Source organism: Coccinella septempunctata, chromosome 5 (genome assembly GCF_907165205.1).
Source record: "Coccinella septempunctata chromosome 5, icCocSept1.1, whole genome shotgun sequence".
Lineage (NCBI taxonomy): Eukaryota > Metazoa > Arthropoda > Insecta > Coleoptera > Coccinellidae > Coccinella > Coccinella septempunctata.
The window spans coordinates 19,426,105-19,447,391 of NC_058193.1; the positions used below are offsets into that span (position 1 = coordinate 19,426,105).

The following is a 21,287-nucleotide window of genomic DNA, read 5'->3' on the forward strand; positions in this document are numbered from 1 at the left end:
TCGATATGGTCTAATAATTACAATTTTAATCTTTTCAGAAAGCATTGGAATTTTGCATCAGAATTCATAGTCTTCTCTCAAATAATTCACGAAAAAAGCTCTTGTGTTTGATATCTAAGAGCACGAAAATCATAAACTTAGAACGTTCTCATATGGTGCAGAAGTTCCTCACCAAGTTCTTTAAGGATCTGCCAAGAACGAATCGGCCAGAAGATGTCACATTTAGGGATGACATAATCACGTATGTGCGTGATATCTATGGCCGATTGATAAACGAACCAGAGCTCGTGAACGCGATAACATCATCCGACTATCTAAGAGAAATCTATGATATGATGGATAAAGAAGTTTTTGGACTACTGGACAGTCATAAAATAATGGAGGCATTATCTATTATTGCTGTCCATAGTGACTCAAATTCGCAGGATCTTATCGAGATGGGAATCGCTAAGACTCTGTTTGCCCTTTACGAGAAATTCCATACAAAGTAAGTATTATTCCTCATATTCATGAGAAAGCATTAAGTACCGTTACTAATAGATATAATTCAAGAGCTGTGTTTATACGTCCCAAAATTTAACAATTGCTCGTATACATGTCGCTCATACGTGTACATCAAAAGATGCTTAAGAATTGACCTGTATGAGCCTTTTTCTAGGAAATAGTGAAAACTGAAGATATTAATTTTATCCCTTAGTTACTTTTTACAATGACTTTTAACAATAGTTAATGGATATTACAATAAATACAAAATACTATTAAAATATTTGGAAATATAACTCCGTACTAATATATATACCAGAATGAGTTTAAGGAAATTAATACGGATTTAGGAAGGCTAATTAATGTTAACTATACTTCATTCAAATTTATTTTAGCAGTCGGTTGGCCATGAAATAATTTTCTCAAGTTTTTGTAACTAGAACGAAGTTAGGTTGGCATACATGAAATGTCGTTAATGTCATAACGCCGTTGCCACAACTAATATCAATTTTTATTACGAAAATGCCGAAAGTGATTGAAAAAAGAGACAGGGTTTCAGGAGGTGCTATTTAGAATTCAGGTCCGCTCATTCAAATAGTCATACCCTGATATTCTAAAATCCACAATACGTCAGACGGTAGCGAACATATTCAATGTAAGAGAATTTATATAATGTTTCATCTGAATCTAAACGACATATATTTCAGCTGGATATTTCCACAATCAGAAAGATTGTGAATGAAGAGGATGACAAAGAATTTCCTTCTATTGGGAGACCCAAAAAAGTGGTGGCATTTGAGAATTTTATGTTTGAGTGAATTAATGCGAAAAGTTTACTTTCGATTTTCGATAAATGTCATCGGAGAATAAGATCCCTAAAATGGATTTTCCTATTTTTCATTTGACTTGTCCTATACAATGTAAATGTCTTGAGGTACTAATAAATACCTATAATTATTATTATTACATCAATGTATTAAGATGAATAGCCACAAATACGCGCAAGTTGCCCTGTTACTTGTTTATTCATGTGAAATTTTTGTTCAAAGGTGAAGTTCATCTTAACTTGAAACTTCCTTCAATTCCTTTTACTTCCATTGATGCAAGATGATTTTTGTTGAAGAATTTAACATTCTTGTAATTATCTGTTAATTCCTTCGGGAGATACCCATTCCCAACCACTGCATCATATGCATTTCATCGAGTTATTATTTTTGAAATCTACAAATGATGTAAGCCAAAGAAGATAACGAACATTAACTCTCCTCAAGCTAGTGCATATAATGATATACTGATCTCTTGTATTTTCCATGCAAATAACTGGATTTGGTATGCCTTCAATCAGTTTGTATAAACTTCAATTATGTTCGTCACATATTTTCCGAAGAGATTCGACATTGTGATAAAATACTTAATAACAGAAACTTTCACGTAGAACGGGCAACATAGCGTTGATTTAAAACCCAAAAATGTTTTGACAAGCTTCATAACCCCACATTTTCGTACTATACAGAGTGAAATGTGTCAAATTTCCATGGCCAACCGACTGCTAAAATAAAAGTGAATGAAGTATACATTTATTCATTTGTGTACGTCTCGGTTTGTATTATTTGAACCTTCCTCAGGGCACTGCAATAGGTAATGGTTCATACTGAAAATATCATTATAATTTCTATACCTTGTAGCTTACGTCTGAAAATTGACGTTTATTTTCAATTAGAACAAAAACTTCCTTCAAGTCCATCGCATGTTTCATTCTTCGACCGAAATATCGAATATTTTCCAGGAAAAGCTATATGTATGGTTCCCACCTGTATTGCTCAAATTCTCCTTGAAAAGTTGATTAAATTTCGATTAATTTTCATTTTCACTTGTTCTGCCTGTCCTAAATTTGTATAATTTTGTTAATATTTTTGCTGGTCGCAGACTTGATTCTGTTTGTTGATTTGTTATATCAATGAAGAAGTTTTCTTGAATGAAAAACCAACTTGTTGAGCTTGTACTCAATGAAGTAAATATTGAATCATTTCGAAAAATCTGGGTAAGGCCGTTTCTCAGCATTTGCTAAAAAATTTATATGTTTTTTTAGCACTGAGACGCATAAACTGGATATCGTCACACTTGCGTGGTCTCTGATGCCAAATCTCCCAGAAAGATATAAAATAAACAACTTGATGAGGGAGGCGGCAATCAGAAATTTAAAGACCACCCAATGGCAAAGGGAGGTAGAGAGAAATGTTTGGATTCCCTTTGCCCCTAGAGTGAACGACGAGATTGAAATTTGCCGCCGAAGGACCAAAAAGGATAAGCTTCTCATAATCGAATCGGGTTCGATATGTGAAGTATTTATCGATAAGATGCAACATTTGGACCATTCGAATGGTAGAGTAACGTGAGTAATTTATTTTTACTTCAGTTTTAAAATAAAAAAAAAATTCGAGGTGTTAAATGAAATTCATAATTCTTATGCCTATGACGTCCCTTCCCTCAATCTCTCTATCTAGTGCTATAGACAGAGCCAGTAATAAAATCAGAATTTCAAATATGAAGGAAAAATCGAGTGGGTATAGTACACCAAGAGATATAGCCTTTATTGCAACCGTTGAGTGTTATTTAAGGTATGTATCATTGAGTATCAACCCCCTCAAAGTTGATACTGTTGGTGTTAGAGAACGGATTGACCATCAATCTTGTGAAGAATATGTATACCTTGAAACGCTAATAAGCAATAGTGGTAGAGGAGAGAGAGAAATCCAACAACGTATTAATAAAGGAGAGAACATTTATCGGGTCATTAAATTCAGTACTGTGGTCCAAGGAAATCTCTAAACATCGCAAAAGAGATATCTATAATGCAACATTAAGGAGTGTGGTATTGTATGGATGTGAGGCTTGGCAGCTGAGCAGAGTTCAGCAAAGTCGTCTTTTGGCGCTCGAAATGGACTTCTGGCGGAGATCGGCGGGAGTCTCGAGAATACAAAAAATCAGAAATGAGCGGATTAGAGAAATGATGGGTGTAGAAACCACAATAATAGATAAGATAAGAAGGGCTCAACTCATCTGGTACGGACATGTACAGAGGATGCCAGAGGAACGCATTCCCAAACAGCTGCTCAACTGGGTACCTCCTGAAAGAGGCAGACCGAAGACAACTTGGTTACAGGGCATAGAAAAGGCCCTGTCAGAGAGGGATTTGAGGCCAGGAGACTGGTTGGATCGACGAAGATGGAAACTAGGAACTATTTATACCAGTGCAAGTGACGCTCGCTAGTGAAATTGTACTAATGTGATGTAGTATACTTAATTAACATAGCAGCTAATTGATTCAGAAATTCAAGTGTGTTTGCATATTCTCAATAAAAAATTGACTGAAAAATATTTTCGATAATATATATACCACAAAATTTCCTCGCTAATCGAAAATGGAAAAACATTTCCAAAAGATGAATATTAAGTAAAACTCTTCGCAGAACACTACCAGAAGGCATTCGATTATGAAAAAAATGATGAATATGAGGATAAGGTGAACAAGTGGTACGATAAGTGCGATAGAGCAAAAAGAAACAATAGGCAAAGGCGAAATAAAAATTGAGGAAGAATTCAATAATAAAAGGTTCCAAAAATAGCGCTCCTGGTTAGGATTTCATACCATAAGATCATTAAAAAACTCAGAAGGAAAGTGCACAAACACCTCATAAAAATATACTGCTTGGATCAGCCTGTTTTGGGTAAAATATGTATATGAAAAAACCATTAGAGAAATATTAGGTAAACAAATATATTGAAAACATAATCCGCATCACTCAAGTTCCCAGTCAACCAGTTTCAGTCACAGGGAAGTTGTTGGGAATTACCACTGTGGAAATGCGACTTCACAATGTTGATTTAAAAAAAGGCCACCAGTACTTACTGGAGAGTGCTTAATGTCCGCAACAACGCATATCGCGGGTAATTACCCAGTAAATCACATAGTAGGTGTAAAAAAAGCACTCTAGACAGCAACTTTGCGACTTCTCATTTCGGAGGTTTTTGGAACGATTATTTTGACGGAATAAACTACCTCTATTGAAGTTATATTCATGTTCAATTTGATAATTACCATCGTGGCAATCAATTTGCACTCTATATTCGAGGCGTTCCGGGGAAAAGTGACCCAAGCTACAATTTTTCTGAAATTGAATTTACAGTAAGAACTGCCTGAAAATGAATCAAAATTTTATATACTCGTAAACTCAATTTCAGAAAAAATGTAGCTTGGGCCTCTTCAGCTCTGAACGCCTCATTTGTACCCTGTGTTTACTCTTTACTCTTACCTACATATATTTCGCATTCTGCTCTCATCCTCAAAAGGGAAATTGAACAACTATATGAATTACTGATATCTTTTTATTCAAGATTAATATGTTTCATACATTTCAAATATATAAAATAAAGAACATATATCTTGTTATAAATCTTCATTCCACTTCAGGAACGGCATGGTCCAGCTGAAGAAGAAAAAATCAGAGCTGTATTGATAGTAATAAATTGAGTGTCATGAAAAATCTAACAATAGTAGAAGGTGATTTTTTCCAGCACAGTATCTAAAATAATAATTTGAAATTCTCTCGATGATTCAAATCAATTCCAAGTTTGATTTTGAAGGTTGTGAATGTTACTTATCACCTAAATTCATATGAGGTATGTTGAAAGTTGAACGTTACAAAGGTGCAAAAATGGGGAGGATAAGAGGGCCAAGAAGTGATCATGATGTAGTCATTATTTCAATAGGTTATATAACTACTCACCTTTTACTGCACGTTAATTAATCAATCAACGTCAAGTAACACTTAACTAAAACGAAATTTAATAATAGAACAGCTCGGTTAAAAAAATTATTCTAAAAATTTTTTCATAAAGATTTTGTTTGTTCATTCTCTCAACACAACGCAGTCACAGAACGAAACACGTCACACCACGTTTTGCATAGCGGGATTTAGGTTATGAGTTAACCTCGAGACCACGTGCTGATAAATAGAACATTTCAGACAGTTACTGAAAGTTTTTCTTAGAGAAGTAGCTGGGTAGAGTTCATCGAAATTTATTCACAACACATCATTTCATGTTCTAAAAATATCACAGATTCAATATTTCAAAAATATCAACAGAGAGAAGTCGCATAATAGCAGCTATGTTCACTTCATCGGAACATCTCGATATGATGTTACATGCAACCACTAGGGATCTAGAGTTGAGGAATTCGCAAACTTAACAATATGCGGACGTTAATGTCCACAATGTGAAATCTTAAGTACATCCATGAAACTTCTCAAAGAAGCGCTTCAATGCGATATTTTTGGGTACTCCCTGCGACTTACTGTTACATTTCTGGTTGACTGGGTTGGATTTCATAACGGAAAATCGACCATTCATCCACTCAGCATTTTAGTATCGAACACCCACAATGCCATATGATGAAAAAGTTTAAAACAGCAGCAGATAGCCTTGACATAAACAAAGCCTTTGATAGTGTATTTCATAAAGGCCTATTATATAAACTTCACCAGCTCAAGATACCTCGATTCCTCATCATTGAAAAATTTCTAGAAAACCGAAGACTACGTGTCAAAATAAACAATATAACATCAACACAGCTCTCCCCATTGGACGTTGACTGACTATAATAATTTTGATTTACATAACAAGAAACAAGTTTATGAAGTTTTAGCCTTAAGAAATTGATTTCATTATGTCGGTGATCACGACATGTTTGACCGCGCACCTGTGGCACCTGTTCTAATATCCACTTGACTGACCGCAGCATTTTATTGTTTATTATGATTGTAATCACCTGAGAAAAAAAAACAGGCTTAATAAATTCAGAGACTTTTTTTGCTCTGCCTCCGTCTATTCTCTATTATATAAAGCCCGTTTGCAACAGCCGAGAATTCTCTGGAGAATTCTCTACAAAATTATCGCAAGAAAACGGCAGAGATTATTTTGTATGCAAGAGAACAGAGAATTCTAACGAAAGTGCGTATGCAACGGTATATAATTCACGGCGCATGAATTTTCGAGTAAATTCTCTAGAGAATTCTCGGCTGTTGCAAACGGGCTTAAGATGTAATTTCCTCTAGCATATCTACACCGCAAATTTTTAATTTTCAGGAGCATCAAATGGAAGAAGAGAAAAGTGTATGAGGTCCTCAAATTGAAGAAGACGAAGAAAAGTACAAAATACCGTTTGAAAACCAATTTTGTACATTTCGCCTTCTTGTTAGTCGGCAAAAGATTCTATGGTTGTCACTATGACGTCGATCGATATCAGTGTTTGGAAGTTCTACTGTCTTTGGTCATGAATATGACAAGAGAGCAACACGACCGAATAGTACCCAGCACTAAAAATTGCGGGGTGGTGGAAACTGTGAGAAATTTGGAGTGGGTGATACATACTTGGAAGGACAGTGACATCGGATTATTAGCGTTGGAAGTTATTGCAGAATTACTTACAAACTTTCCCGACATATATGAAGAACCCTGCAGAAAGGAAGGAGTACAATCTATAGTGGAATCCACTTTCAAAGAAAAAGTTGAGGTGAGTTGAAAGAAACCATGCCAAATCAGGCTTTTCTACTTATATTATGAAATATCATTAAAATATATATTCGTGATGAAATGACAAAACTTCAGAAACAATTTGAGGGTAATGTAAGTTAGGTGCGGGTAATAAGGCCTAAGTAATGGAAATTGGAATTGGAAATTGGAAACTCAGAGCTTGCTCTGAATAAGTTTGTGAACGAAGCTCTATAATCGATGGAGCTAGGAAAAATGGATGTCGTGTTTCGATTTTCAAAAGATGGACAAAAGCCAAAACCGCATACCTCTATCTTGTTTTCAATTTACAAGTAAAATAGTTATATTTCTATCAAGTGCGGAAAGTGATACTTGCCCGCACGAAACTGCCGTTGCCCGAACGATGCGAAGCAAACTCATTTTTCGGCTCTTTCAATTGATGCCTCTATTTCGTGAAGTTCACTTTTTCATGCAGAATGCAGTATCATAGTCAAATATATTTTGGAGTCAGTGATATATGTAATAGTAACTCATTTTTATTTTTAAGTGTAAACCTAATGTTTTTCTTACATATTACAGTCCCATATTTTTTCTGATTGAGAATATACGCGGTTTTCTTAAATTGGACGTACAAATGAAAGGGTCAGATTACTTGTAATTTCAAGAAAAAAAAGGCCAATAAACATGGGATCGCAAACGTTTCGTTGGTGTGGTAAAACAAGTTGTGAAAACACACTCGTTGACTACGTTCGGCCAGAAAACACCGGTACAGAACGAGTAGAACTAGTGTTTTATCACAGATCAGCTAGGGCTAATGGAGTCTGTACAAATTGGCAATTTTTGAATGAACGAATGACAAATGTCAACCACAAAAATCATGGGAAAAATTTGAATTTGAATGCAATTTGTTCGAAAATGTATATGAATAGATAATTCTTAGTGTGGATTAAACGGAAATTCTACAGTTTTATGAATAGTTTGTTTATAAGCTGTTTTTTTATGGTTTGTCTCGTTTCATAACCCTACTTCTACACAAACTCCTTTCGCGCCCCACCTTGGGAGCTGGGGCTCATAGAGTTGATTCCGAAAACTCCACTCCGTCTAGAACGAACGACAACTATTGACACTTTTTGTTCTGAAACTGCGTGCCCGAACGACTCGGAACAAAAAGTGCTGATAGAGTCTACTGGCCGAACGCACCTATTATTAGAAATACCGAGTTTAATTTGATGTGTCAATACTAACAATGAATTTATCGACTACAACTGAATTTTTATGACAATTCAGATTTTCCTGAGAATTTCGAGAGAATGGTTCAAAATTTTTTTCTCGAAATCGGTAGCAGATACGACAAAACTACAAGAGACCCTAAAGCTTAGTATAACAGCAAAGCTTCTTTTTACATGTTTTCAAATATACAGTGGCACACCAAAAAAAAGTTGTGGAGGAAAACACATGATAGTGTTTCAGAGAAAATATCATCCTGTAGATTTGCTATCGCAATTGGCATGTCGCATGTGTAAACTATCAATTGTAATATCTATGCCAAATTTCAATTGAATATCTTGTAGATACTTCGAGAAAAAAAATCAAACTTCAACATCCTGTATCCCGAAAGCGAATCGTGTGCTGTCTCATGTTTATGGGACTTTTCTTTTGACATTACTCAAGGATTCTCCTCTTTTCATTTTTATCTCCAATTTAAGAACAACCTGAAAAATATTCGTTTTTCCAATAAAAAAAAGTTGGCAGGACTTTAAAGATTACTCAACCCCTCTCCCCTATTCAATTTTGAGGGGTCCCCCAAACAAAATCATTTGACGTGTTTCGGAAAATTTTTTCAATCACTATGGGATGAGAAATATACTGGGTGGCTTGTATACTCTACCCTGTATTTAGTAGTAGTATACACATTCGATTCTTCTCTGACTAGTCCGACACTAAGGCATTGGCGTTACATAGATAAATTTACGTACTTTTTATTTTTTCGTATTACAAATTGATCTGACATCAATGTCCGAGTCAATTATCTTAATTGTGATTGGCGACCCTAAGCAACTATCTCACTCCAGTCTTTGACCAACAACAAATGTTTATTTCTTTATCTTATGTTCCATGGATATATGTAAATATTTATGTTCCAAGGTTAGGGCTGACAAAATGCTATACAGTTTTGTTTTTCAATTATCGCAATAACAATTCACATTTTGGTAAGGAGTGCTAACTTTGGTTCATTTTATCAATGAAAAAATTGAACTAGACGTCAGAAATAAAACTAAATTCGTTTTGTCCTAGTAAACGGACCAAATGACCTATTAGTTTTTCATTGGCCTTGTGCTTTTACCATCACAATTTTTTTAACCATAATGTTTTGGTTACTTCTTGTTTCTTCTTCTCAAATGGACGAAAAATCTCTAACCTTGGGCTTGATATTAGTCGTTAGAGTTAATTTGATCACAAGCTTTCCGTTCGCTTTCGCGCGTGTGCATGTGGACGGGATCTAGTGGGTAGCATTCAGAATCATCGCCCGGTGTGCGTCCGAAGTCTGAAACGGTTGTTCTATTGGTTGAAGGATCGTTAAGTCCCGGGAGGACTTTATGCCACGAGAATTTCTCGCCATCCGTGTAAGCCGTAAGGGGGGAAACGTCTCTTTTCAATATGAGCAGGTTTCGAATTGTAGCGAATAGCGAGACTTTTCGAGAAATTTTCTTATCTGAAAATTCATTGAAAAAATCGTTTCACCTCGTGAATAACGTGAATAACGTGAATAACATGAATAAACATTTGTTTCTTCAATGAAATATTTCTAATTTTTTTTTATTTGACGAATATAAAAATTTCTGGTTTCCAAACTGACAAGCTGAGTGAATTGAATTTCAATGAAAACCCCATATAAATCAGTTGTTTCTGAAGTGAGTATACCTTTTCGCTTTTTGAACTGTCCGCTGAAACGGTGTTTCTACACCGTTCTCCCCCTTGATTATGGTAAAGAGAAAGTGTTTGCTTGCATCACTTGCTCATTTTCAAACTATAATTTCAGTTTTTTTTTTACGTTGCAGGCAATAGATTTGGTAAGATACATACAACAGTCAGAAGCGTTGCAGGCAATAGATTTGGTAAGATACATACAACAGTCAGAAGCAGCAACCTCTGTGTTTGTTACCCTACCCAGACGTCCAGTAGGTTTATGCGAAGCATTGGAAGACATCAAAATAATTTTTGAGAACACCGAGCTGTCACTTTACGAGATACGTGCATCAGGTGCAGTATCTAAACTACACAGAATTCTTACAGAAATGTCATACCACGAAGATTTCTACGATAAATTAAGGACTTTCTTGAATGTGTTCGCAAATTTACCTAAAGAAAAAAATGCTACAGTTGTCGAGATAGTGTCTAATACATTTGAGAGAGCTGTGGGCATTTTGAATGATATCATAAAACAATGCTCTCAATTCAAAGGCACTTTGACAACTAATTATCCCATAAAATATATCTATGCAGCTGGGGTCAGAACAATTGGAAAATTGAGCAGAAAAACATTACGAGTAAGTAAGAAATATCACTTTACAATTTTACTGAAGCTTTATCTTGAACATATGTACCACGGTAATGCTTCGTTCTTTTTTATATAAGAGTATAAACACGCAACACATGTGTTGCGTGTTTATTTTCATATTACAACCGTCGCTCGTCGGCGGCGTTTCAAAAATCAAGCGCCAACAAATATTTTAACCGACGCCGACGGTTCGACAAGACGCTGGTTTTTCACCAAATACATCGGATTCTGACTTATAACACGAAGCAGACGGTTCGATATGCGAATAGCGGCGATACAAACAGATGAAAAAGAACTAACCAACACAGAGGTTTTGTAAGTAAGGGAAGATAGAGGACACCAAGATGCCCCTGAAAAACCTATATTCAAGGGGTCTTTTTTTCTTTATTACTAGGGTACAGGGTAATTTAGTGATTTTTTCCATGGCTCCGATTAATCTTATGAACCACCCCCAACACATCTTTGTTTTATAATATTTGGTTTATAGGATTAAAACTGAATGTATTTGGTTCTTCCGCATATAAGTTTATCCATTTTTAACTAGATGTTTCGTTATTAAGGTGCGGCTGATAATTGAAAAAGAAATGAATTGTTTTCCCAAATAAATTTTTTCCAGATTCCATAAAATTATCAATTCTTCTCATCTTTCTGATCACTGAATCCCGATTCAATTTCACTGAAATACGAAGGATATGTCAGTTATTGGGACAGTTTTTTATTAGGAGCAACTGAGTTCCAAACAGGTACCCCGTATGCGTGAGAACATTGAAATAATAATGGAAAAAGAAAATCATGGTCATTCCGGAGAAATCATTATATACTTTATTTCATACAAAAATAAAGTTGAAGCAAATCTACATTACAACAAAAGAGGCAATAAAAAAACTATAATATTTTCTTTATCCGCTTTCAAATTTTTTTTCAGCTAGAGTATGATCATTTCTTCTCTTCTGATATTTCCTCGGTAAGAATAATAATATAACCTAGCAGTTTGTATGTACACTGAATAAAACACTTTAGGTTATCCAACCTGAAGTGTGTTATTTAATACACTTGGCGTCTACGTATACTCTGCTTCGTTTTACTATTATCATCAAGAGTACATCCGAATAGTTGGCAGATGATCTTACTCTTGTTTCAGCTAAAATAATAGTAATAATACAACAAAGCAGTTTGTACGTCTATTGATTAGTTTAGTGAATAATACTCTTTTGGTTTACCTATAATTGAAAGTATTTTGAGACGTCCAACCCAAAGTGTATTTTTTAATAAAAAACAATACGTACCTATACATCGCTTCATTTTACTAGTTTCATCAAGAACATATAAGAATAGTTGAAATATTTATGATCTTATTCTTGTTATAGTTGTTATAGTTAAAAAATGTTATGATGTTTAACCTTTAAGAATCGAGATGTTGTTTCAACATTATTTTCGTTCAATTGGAGTTGTTTCCTCCAAAATGAGCAACTTTAACTCCTTTTCCATTTTTACTTCAATATAGGGCGCCATATGATGATCAAATTAAGCATACAAGGTGTTTGAAAAGTAGTAATTAATTAATTAGTCATTGATATGTTCAAAATACGAACATGCCCAGTCCTTTTTCAATAAGTTTGGTATGTAGAAATTGGGAGAATACAAAATATTTCATGATTTAAGTTAGAAACACCAAATGCATAATCTTACTCATTTTGTCTGCTTTTTCAAATTTGTGAATAAAATTTTAAGATATTGATATAAAGTCTGTTGTTTCGACTAGAAACTGACTCATTAAATTTTTAGAGCCGGACCTAGAATGGAACTTTTTTAATATATTAATAGATAGCACTCCTGACAACGAAAATACGAATCAAACATAAAAAATCTATAGGGTGGTTCATAAGTTATAATTGATTGAAAAATTGAGAAAATTAGTGAATCAGCCTGTATCTTGGTTAAGAAGAATGTTAGACCCATGCATAATATATAGGTTATTTGGCAGTACGTCGATGTCCTCCATCTACCCTGATCGTATGCGCATTTTCCAATGAATCGCTCTGTAGGTATAATGTTCGCGAAATTTTAAATTATCGTATCGTAATTCGAGAAAAGTGGGAATGTGATTCTGTGAAAAGATAAATTCTTTCTTATTTCAATATTCAGCACTAATATGTGAAGTTGAAACAATTGAATAACATTGTTTAAATCAGATTGAAGGTAATGTACTCGTATATCCACCATATCTCTAATCGACTAGCTTTCATTGGTGAAAAATTTAAATTTTCAATTCTTATAATCTGAAAATGAATAATATATAGCTCACGAACGAAGACATCATAGATCCGCCAAATCCGATTTCAACTTACGTGCAAGGATAGAATGGCTGACCGGATCTAAGGATTTCTGGAAATCCATAATAAGGTAATCGGCCTGCGAACCACTCTGCAATTCAGCAAGAGAATGCTGAACAGAAGACAACAAATGGGTCATAGAAGTCCTAGAACGAAAAATAAATACTTAATTTACAAGATTACGAAAATACTACAAAAGATTCTTCTGTTGTGTACACTGATGAAAACTATTTAGCAAAAAGATCAGCAATATCATTTCCGATAGAAGCAAAATCGTAATGTTAGGCAATGAATATTGACAATTTTTTGATGATGGTTCCTTCTTATAGTTCTGAAAAATTTCTGAGATTGACTAAATATGAAACATGGGTAGCTTAGCTACTATCTTATGTATAAATTTTTCTATTTATTCATACAATCTATCATAAAAGAGCTCAACCCAACCATCTATATCCAAACTTTTGAGAGAAGAATCCCAGTCGATTGTTGCAATGAAATCATTCATCAAGATTTTTTCTTACATCATAACAAATATTAAATGTGAAGGCATCCAGCCATCATTCTTTATCATTATTGTTATTATTATTATTATTTCTCTTTTTTTTTCAGATTACTATCCGGTCATCAGAAAATGAGTCGATAGTGTTCAACAATTCAGTATTTCCATTCACCACCATTCAGTACCTAGAATCTTATCTACTGCATGTAATGAGTGGTTATAGAGATTATAAACAATGGAACGAATCGATCGAGGGAAAAATTGAGCTGTACCTAAATGAATGTCCTCTACCTCCCCACCTGACTGTACTAGAAGCCGTACGTCTATACCAGAGTTTCCCCCTGTCAAACATTTTCGAACACGATCACGTTTTCACATACAAAGTCAGAAATGTCGGTTTATCTTGTCCGAACACTATGGAACGTAAGTATTCAGATTGTATTCTAATTGATGACATGGCAACACCAATTAAATGAAGGCCATATACAGAGTGTCCCAAGTTCGAGTGTCTATTAGACGTATCTGGAGAACTGGACATATATATGAAATCTGAAAATTGGAATTATGATATTGTTCGAAATTCTCTACTGAGCTAAACATTTTTGGATCCTGAACAATTCCGGTTAACAAGAAGTGGAAATAAATGTGTTCAAAAAATTTTTCTTTCCATTTTTTCGTATCTGATAGGATATAGTATACAACTCTGAACTCTGAATATATTTCGGTTCAAATCGTTGCATTCGTCTTGATGGTTTTCAAAATATCGACAAAAAACTGAAAAAAACGGAATATGTGTATTCAGTATTACATATGTTCGTTATTCTTATTCTGAATATCTTATGCATAAAACGTTTTCTCAAGTAGAAGTATGTAGAAATATTGTACATTCCCTGAATTTTGAAAAACTTGTCACTGTCACAGGGTGTTCCGAATGTTGAGTACAAAATTGTAATTAATATTTGCCCGTTTTTCAATTTTTTTTATGATCGCGTTGAATTCTGCGAAAACACATAATGAAAGTGTTCTAACATGCTAATGCTCCTAAAATGATTAACTCTTGAGTCATTCAGGATTTTCTGAATTTATATCGTACATAAAGTCAAATAAATGAAATCTGTTTCATATCATTAATGCTTACACGCTTCGAATGGACTGTATAAACTTTGAATTGGTTTGGAGGCTTCGGAAACGGTATAAAAATTGTGTCTTTTCATAAATAATTATTGGAAATGAACCACTAAGAAAACTTCTTGAAACCTACCTTAGATAAGGTTGTAAAACGGGATGAATTCCTTCCTTCACTCAGTCCAACTGGCCAGAGAACGAGAGTTCCTCGGAAGATCCACAAAGATGCTGAATGATCTATCTCGGATTTTCCGTTCATCGTGCGAATTATAATTTCATTAATCGTATGCGTGAAAAGGTACGCACTTTAGTCGGAAACTTTCAATTAATTCAAAAACTACGTTTTCAATTTGTCTGAACGTGAAGGAGGCTAATCAATAACTGATCAAAAAACTGGTTGATCACATTTGAATTCTTGATAATAATTTTAAATCCCCATCTCGTACACACTTCGAGGACATCTGTTGAGTCGTAAATTTTCCAAAAAAATTGAAATTGCAGATATCTACGCACTTTCTCAAATACAATAACAATTATTTGGCACGAACATCAATAATCTATGTTCATAGTTGGTAAATTATACCAATAATTCACAAGTGACAGATCTAATAAACTTATCTGAAATTTTTTTTTCATTCATTCAAATGATGTATTTTACGTTTTTTTTCAAATGCATGAATTCAGGAAAGAGGTCTGTTATTTGTGGATTATCGGGAAAATTTATCTTCTATAAACATAGATTGTTAATACGAAACAGATTTTATAAATTGTACTCACTCTACGTACGACATAAATTCAGAAAATCCTAAATAACTCAGGAATCATTCATTTTTAGAATATTGACGTATTATAGAACACCATATCATTATTTTTCTTCGCAGAGTCCCACGCAACCGTAAAAAAGTTCTAATTTAAACAACGAAAGTTATGGGCAAATCTTGATCCCAATATTCCCAATTCTTGACACAAAATGAGGAACACTCTGTGGCAAGTTTTCAAAATTCTAGAAATGTACAATATTTCCACATTCTTCAAATTCGAAAATGTGAAAACGGTTTATGCTTAAGATATTTTGAATAGGAAGAACGAATAGGTGTAATACTGAATACGCATACTTTTTTTTTCAGTTTTTTCTCGAAATTTTGAAAACCATTTCGATTAATGCAACGATTTGAACAGAAATATTTTCAGAATTGAATTCTATGATACCGGAAACGGAAAAATAGAAAAAAATATTTTTTAATTCATTTTCATTCCCCGTATAACTGAAGGTGCTCAGGCTTCAAGAATATTTTATTTCAGTAGATGATGTTGAACAATATCATAATCAGAATTTTCAGATTTCAAATACAGATCTCCAGTTTTCCAGAAACGTCTAATAATATTATTGATTCGGCAGTTTCGAATTGATTATTTATCAAAAAACTCTCATTTGTTGGAAAAATATATTGAAAAGCCAAAAATTGGTCATTTTTTAAATATAAAAATCAATAAATAATAAAAAATTAAATGTCGAATAGCGATCTTCAATTTAGGAAATAACCGCTTCAATTTAAATAGCCACTTATATTATACATTACGCAACAAGAGATTTCATATGTGAAATCAAAAAAACAGCTCTCATTTTCTGGATAACCTAAGTAGGTAATATATATTCACCATAAAACTATATACAGGGCGATGGTAAATCTGGCTGGTTCAATTCAGACCATAACACTTGTTGATGTTCATATGTATAAGCGGGTGATATGCGTCTAAAATTATTCCTATTATTAAAGTAAGGTTAAAGTACTCCGCGGCCTCTATCAGAGCTGTTCTCATCACTAGGCCATTTACGAAGACTGAAATCAATTTTTTTTTAATTCATTTAAAGAGCACATACAGGACGAACCCAAAGTTGTATTCACAAAAATTTGTTACATCATAAAATCAAACAAACAAAAAAATTGGAAAAACCCACAGAAAAAAACATCAGTAAAAAATAGAGTTATTCAGAACATAAATAGTACGTGTATTAGTGTGATGAAAAATAATTTTCAATAACCTTTAGAAAAATATTGAGTTAAATTGTTTGAAATATTGTTATAAGACTTACAACATCGGAGAATTAAGGTAATTATTTGTTTCGGCAAAATCGGAGTAAACCAAAAATTTCTTTCTGTTGATAAGGCTTGGTATATTAAAATTTTAATTGTTATTATTCGCCTGTTGTCCTCAGGTGTTGACATATTTATTTTCTTCTGGATAAGTTTGCGACCACGATTTACATGAAAAAGAATCTTTTTGAACATGTTCAATGAAATTATTTTGAACAGTTTCGAACTGTTATATTATAGTATATTATAGTAAGAGTTCCAAACTACTGAGCCAAAGTTGAGAACATTATTCACATATGCCATACACACACTTCGCAGACTAGTTGAATTGCCGAATTCGAAGCACGTTCTTATTAGAAAACCATGAGACTTCATTTGCTTTTTTAGAAATCTGAACGATGTTTAATTTTATCAACTTATTGTTATATCAAGAATTTCCTATATCTGAAACATTTAGAGATAGCCATTATATATGTTACGGCTAAAGATAGGTGTGAACATAAACTTAAGATTAGCCGGCCAAACTTAGGTTTAGCTTCGGCTATTTGCTAATGTTAGTTTCTTCTATCTTTAGCTGGCTAAACTTAAGTCTTAAGTGTAACCACATCCCATCGGCTAAAAATGTAGAACTAATAGAAAGGAAGAAAAGTATTGGCAAGACTTGAGGGGCGCAAATTTTCGGCAATTGAAAAAATGTGAAGAAATAGTAATATAAATCAAACCATTAGTTCAACGTATTTTTGTATAAATTTCACATATCTTTAATAGCGGAACAGCATTCTGTTAAGCAGTTGAGAAATTGAGAATGAACATATACCTTCCTATTTGTTCCTAATGTGTCTCAACGTAATCTTATTAGCGAATCTAGAAATCTAAACGCCTGATGAAAAAATTCAAGGGAATATCCTACTTTGAGTGTAAGAGAGAACTGTTGATGGTTATCTTTCATCTTGTTATTATTCATAATTTGCAAGAGAATTGAATGAGCAAAAGGGGAGAATGAAGACAAGAATGCAGTACTCAATCTTTTCTTTAGCTAACCGGACTATTTGGCTGACAAGCTTCACGATGACTGCACTTGAATCCTACGGGTGGTGACAGGCCGTATTTTGGAATCCGTATGTTCAATGACTTGGGAAGAAATTTTTAACAACATCAGTTAGCTAGAAAAACTTTTTAACTATTTTCATGTTCGTAGTTTTTTTTGTTCTTTTTTGCAAAAGTATTGGTTGGAAAAAAATTGAAACATTAGAAACTATCTTTTCTATTTCGTAGAAAATTTTTCCATGAACCTCATTATTGAATGGTTGGGAAAATATACTTCTGTTCACAGAAAAATATTCTGTATGTGTAATTTCTTATATTTCATATCCTTGTGAGGTCATATTCTGGTTTTTCACAGGACAATTGACTATTCACGTTTCTATTGTCCTGTGGAAAACTGTATATCTAACTTCTTTATGTGAATTGATTTTAAAAAGCTTAGGCTCGATTTGAAGAGCATTAATCTCCTTAACAGATGAAAAAAACTCATTAAAAGTTGAATTGAAAACCCATGGGCGTAATGTAACAAAACCTCAATACAATAGCGATGCTATTTTGCGTATTTGAATTCTAAAAATTGAAACAAAAACGTAGCCGCGTGCTTTCGTCTTCTCTTATCAGATCATTCAAAAGACATTACACATCACCCCTCCGCGTGTCCATTAAATACATTTTTAGCTGTTCGGTTTTGGTAATGCGCACATTAGCCGGCTAAAGATGAAATTCCCTGACGCAGATGAATATTTTATGGAACTTTAGCTGGTCCTCGAATATAAACCTAAGTTTAGCCGGCTAATCTTAAGTTTATGTTCACACCTTAGCCGTAACATATATATGTTACGTGTTAGCCGTAACATATATATGTTACGGCTAAAGATTGGTGTAAGTGTTACGGCTAAAGATAGGTGTGAACATAAACTTAAGATTAGCCGGCTAAACTTAGGAGCTTCGGGTATTTGCTAATGTTAGTTTCTTCTATCTTTAACCGGCTAAACTTAAGTGTAACCACATCCCATCGGCTAAAAATGTAGAAGGCTTGAGGGGCGTAAATTTTCGGCAATTAAAAGAATGTAAAGAAATAGTAATACGAGTATAATCAAACTATTGATGCAATGCATTTTTTGTATGAATTTCACATATTTTAATAGCAGAAAAGCATTTGAGAATGCAGTTGAGAAATTGGAGAATGAACATATATTTGTTTCAACTGTGTCTCAATGAATTCACATTGACGAATCTAAAAATCTAAAGCTTGATGACAAAATTCGAGACATGCTATTTTGAGTGTGAGGGAAATCTGTAGTGTTAATTATTATTTTTCATCTTGTTATTATTCATAATTTGAGGGGAATTGAATGAGCAGAAGGAGATAATGAAGACAAGAATGATGCCGCGATTTTCTTTATCAAAATACCAAAGATTTTCTAGAAAAATATAAGTGGAAGTACCCAATCTTGTTTGTAATTAACCGGACTATTTGGTTCAAAGATTATAGAGTTAACTGTATAATCTTTGATTTGGCTGATAAGCTTTACGATTAATGCACTTGTATCCCCCGGGATGATTCATCAAGGGTGCCGACAGGCCATATTTTGGAACCCGTATATTCAATGACTCGGGAAGAAATTTTTAACAAAATCATCTAGAGAAAGTGTTTTCAACTATGTTCATGTTCATAGTTTTTTTTTTTGTTTTTTTTTTGCGAAAGAATTGGTTGGAAAGAAATTGCAACGTTAGAAACTATAGTTCCTATTTCGTAATTTTTCCATAAACCCAATTATTGAATGGTAGGGAAAATATACTTTTGTTTACGGAAAAAATTTTCTATGTCCAATATCTCATTTTCTTGAGGGTTCATATTATGGTTTTTCACAAATTACTGCTACTTATATTTCTCCAGAATTTGGTATTTTGATGAAGAAGTTTGTCTCGAATTTTGACATCAGGCGTTTAGATTTTTAGAATGCCTGTTATTGAAAATATGTGAAATTCATACAAGAAGTGCCTTGCATTAATAGTTTGATTATATTACTATTTCTCAAAAAAATTTTAATTGCCGAAAATTTGCGCCCCTCAAGCCCTGCCCATACTATTCTTTTTTTCTAGTACTTTCTGCATTTTTTGCTGATGGGCTGTGGTTACACTTAAGTTAAGCCGGCTAAAGATTGAAGAAACAAACATTAGCAAATACCCGAAGTTAAACCTAAGTTTAGCCGGCTAATCTTGAGTTTATGTTAACACCTATCTTTAGCCGTAACATATAGATATTGAATAACAATGGTCCGAGATGCGAACCTAGGAAAACACCTGATGTGTTAACGGAATAATCCGACCCATGACCACAGCCTGCTTCCTGTCGACGTCCTGTGACGTATGAGTCGAACCACGTAAGAGAAGTTCATACCACGGGACTCTCTCGCCATTCGTATTAGCCGTAAGGGGTGAAGGACTACCAGAATGTGGGAATGTTGCCAGTACACTCGAACGATCAGTTGTAGTTGCGAATTTTACAATAGTATACACTATCCTCGAAAAGATAGCAGCACTTTACGAACGTTTTTTTTTTCAATTTAAGTTGGTTTGGAATTGTAGCCACTGGCGAGACTTTTCGAGAAATTCTTTATGTGGAAATTCATTAAAGAAATCATTCCACCTCGGAAAGTAAATAACATGAATGAACATCTGTTCTTTTCCGTTTGACAAATAAAAATATTTCTGGCTTTCCGAGATGGCACGAACTGATCGAATCAAATTATAATGAAAACACCATATAAATTAGTGGTTTCTGACTTAAGATGTGCCTATTCGATTTTTGTACTGACCATTGGCAATCTTAAATAGATTGCCAGCCACACCGACCCCAGCAAGCTTACGAACAAGAATGTTGTGAACAATTTTATCGAAAGTCTTACTGAAATCGGTGTAGATGACTTCTGTCTGCCGTCCCCTATTCGTATTATGGGGAGAAAATTCGGTGTATATGAACAACATTTATGTTTTTTTTTTTTTTGAGAAGAATTGAGAAGTTTAATTTTTTTCAGATTTGGAACCGAAACGTTACCCACTAGAAAGCCACTTCAGAAGAATGATTAATCTAGGCGACGAAGAATATTATGATCAAGCACTGCATTTATTACAAATCTTTTATGGATTGAATAGATATTGGGCCTCTTTGTATTCCTCGTTGGAACACAAATTCATTATTGACATGAATGTGTTTGTAAATCCTACCATCGACAATGCGATGTATAACACATTGATAGACCCTTTCAACGCAGTTGTGCAAAACTACCCCGAATGGATGAACGTAGTCGCTCGTTGTCCGTTCCTTTTATCCCTTAACACTAGGAAACTAGCATTCAGGGTGTTGTCTTTGGACAGACATCGAGCCCTGAGAAGCGTGATGGAATATTATAAGGCATATTCCGCAGCTCTGTTATTTGATAACCGATATCCGTTGATCCAAGTGGACAGAACGCGTGTTCTGGATCAGTTTCATGAGGTGAGACCAATTTTAGGATTTCGAATAGAAAATTGTTAGGATGAATTGTTTTGTTATTGTTTTATTCTGATTTCCTTATTTTTGTTAACCTATT

The 21,287-nt window shown here is 34.0% G+C and overlaps 1 protein-coding gene across 1 annotated transcript; it reads left to right on the plus strand.

Moving 5' to 3' along the window:
* The first annotated feature begins 152 nt into the window (after window positions 1–152).
* On the plus strand, window positions 153–21,232 carry LOC123314083 (E3 ubiquitin-protein ligase TRIP12-like). The gene is made up of 6 exons (XM_044899196.1): window positions 153–487; window positions 2,573–2,875; window positions 6,631–7,057; window positions 10,095–10,583; window positions 13,537–13,849; window positions 20,733–21,232. The coding sequence occupies exons 1-6, from the start codon at window positions 153–155 to the stop codon at window positions 21,230–21,232; spliced, it is 2,367 nt and encodes a 788-aa protein (XP_044755131.1).
* The last annotated feature ends 55 nt before the right edge of the window (window positions 21,233–21,287 follow it).

Bases quoted from the DNA above. Each gene is read 5' to 3' on its own strand.
- LOC123314083 (XM_044899196.1), top strand. From the start codon at position 153: ATGGTGCAGAAGTTCCTCACCAAGTTCTTTAAGGATCTGCCAAGAACG. The intron at 2,876-6,630 runs GTGAGTAATTTA...TTTAATTTTCAG, and splicing joins CATTCGAATGGTAGAGTAAC to GAGCATCAAATGGAAGAAGA. The intron at 10,584-13,536 runs GTAAGTAAGAAA...TTTTTTTTTCAG, and splicing joins TGAGCAGAAAAACATTACGA to ATTACTATCCGGTCATCAGA.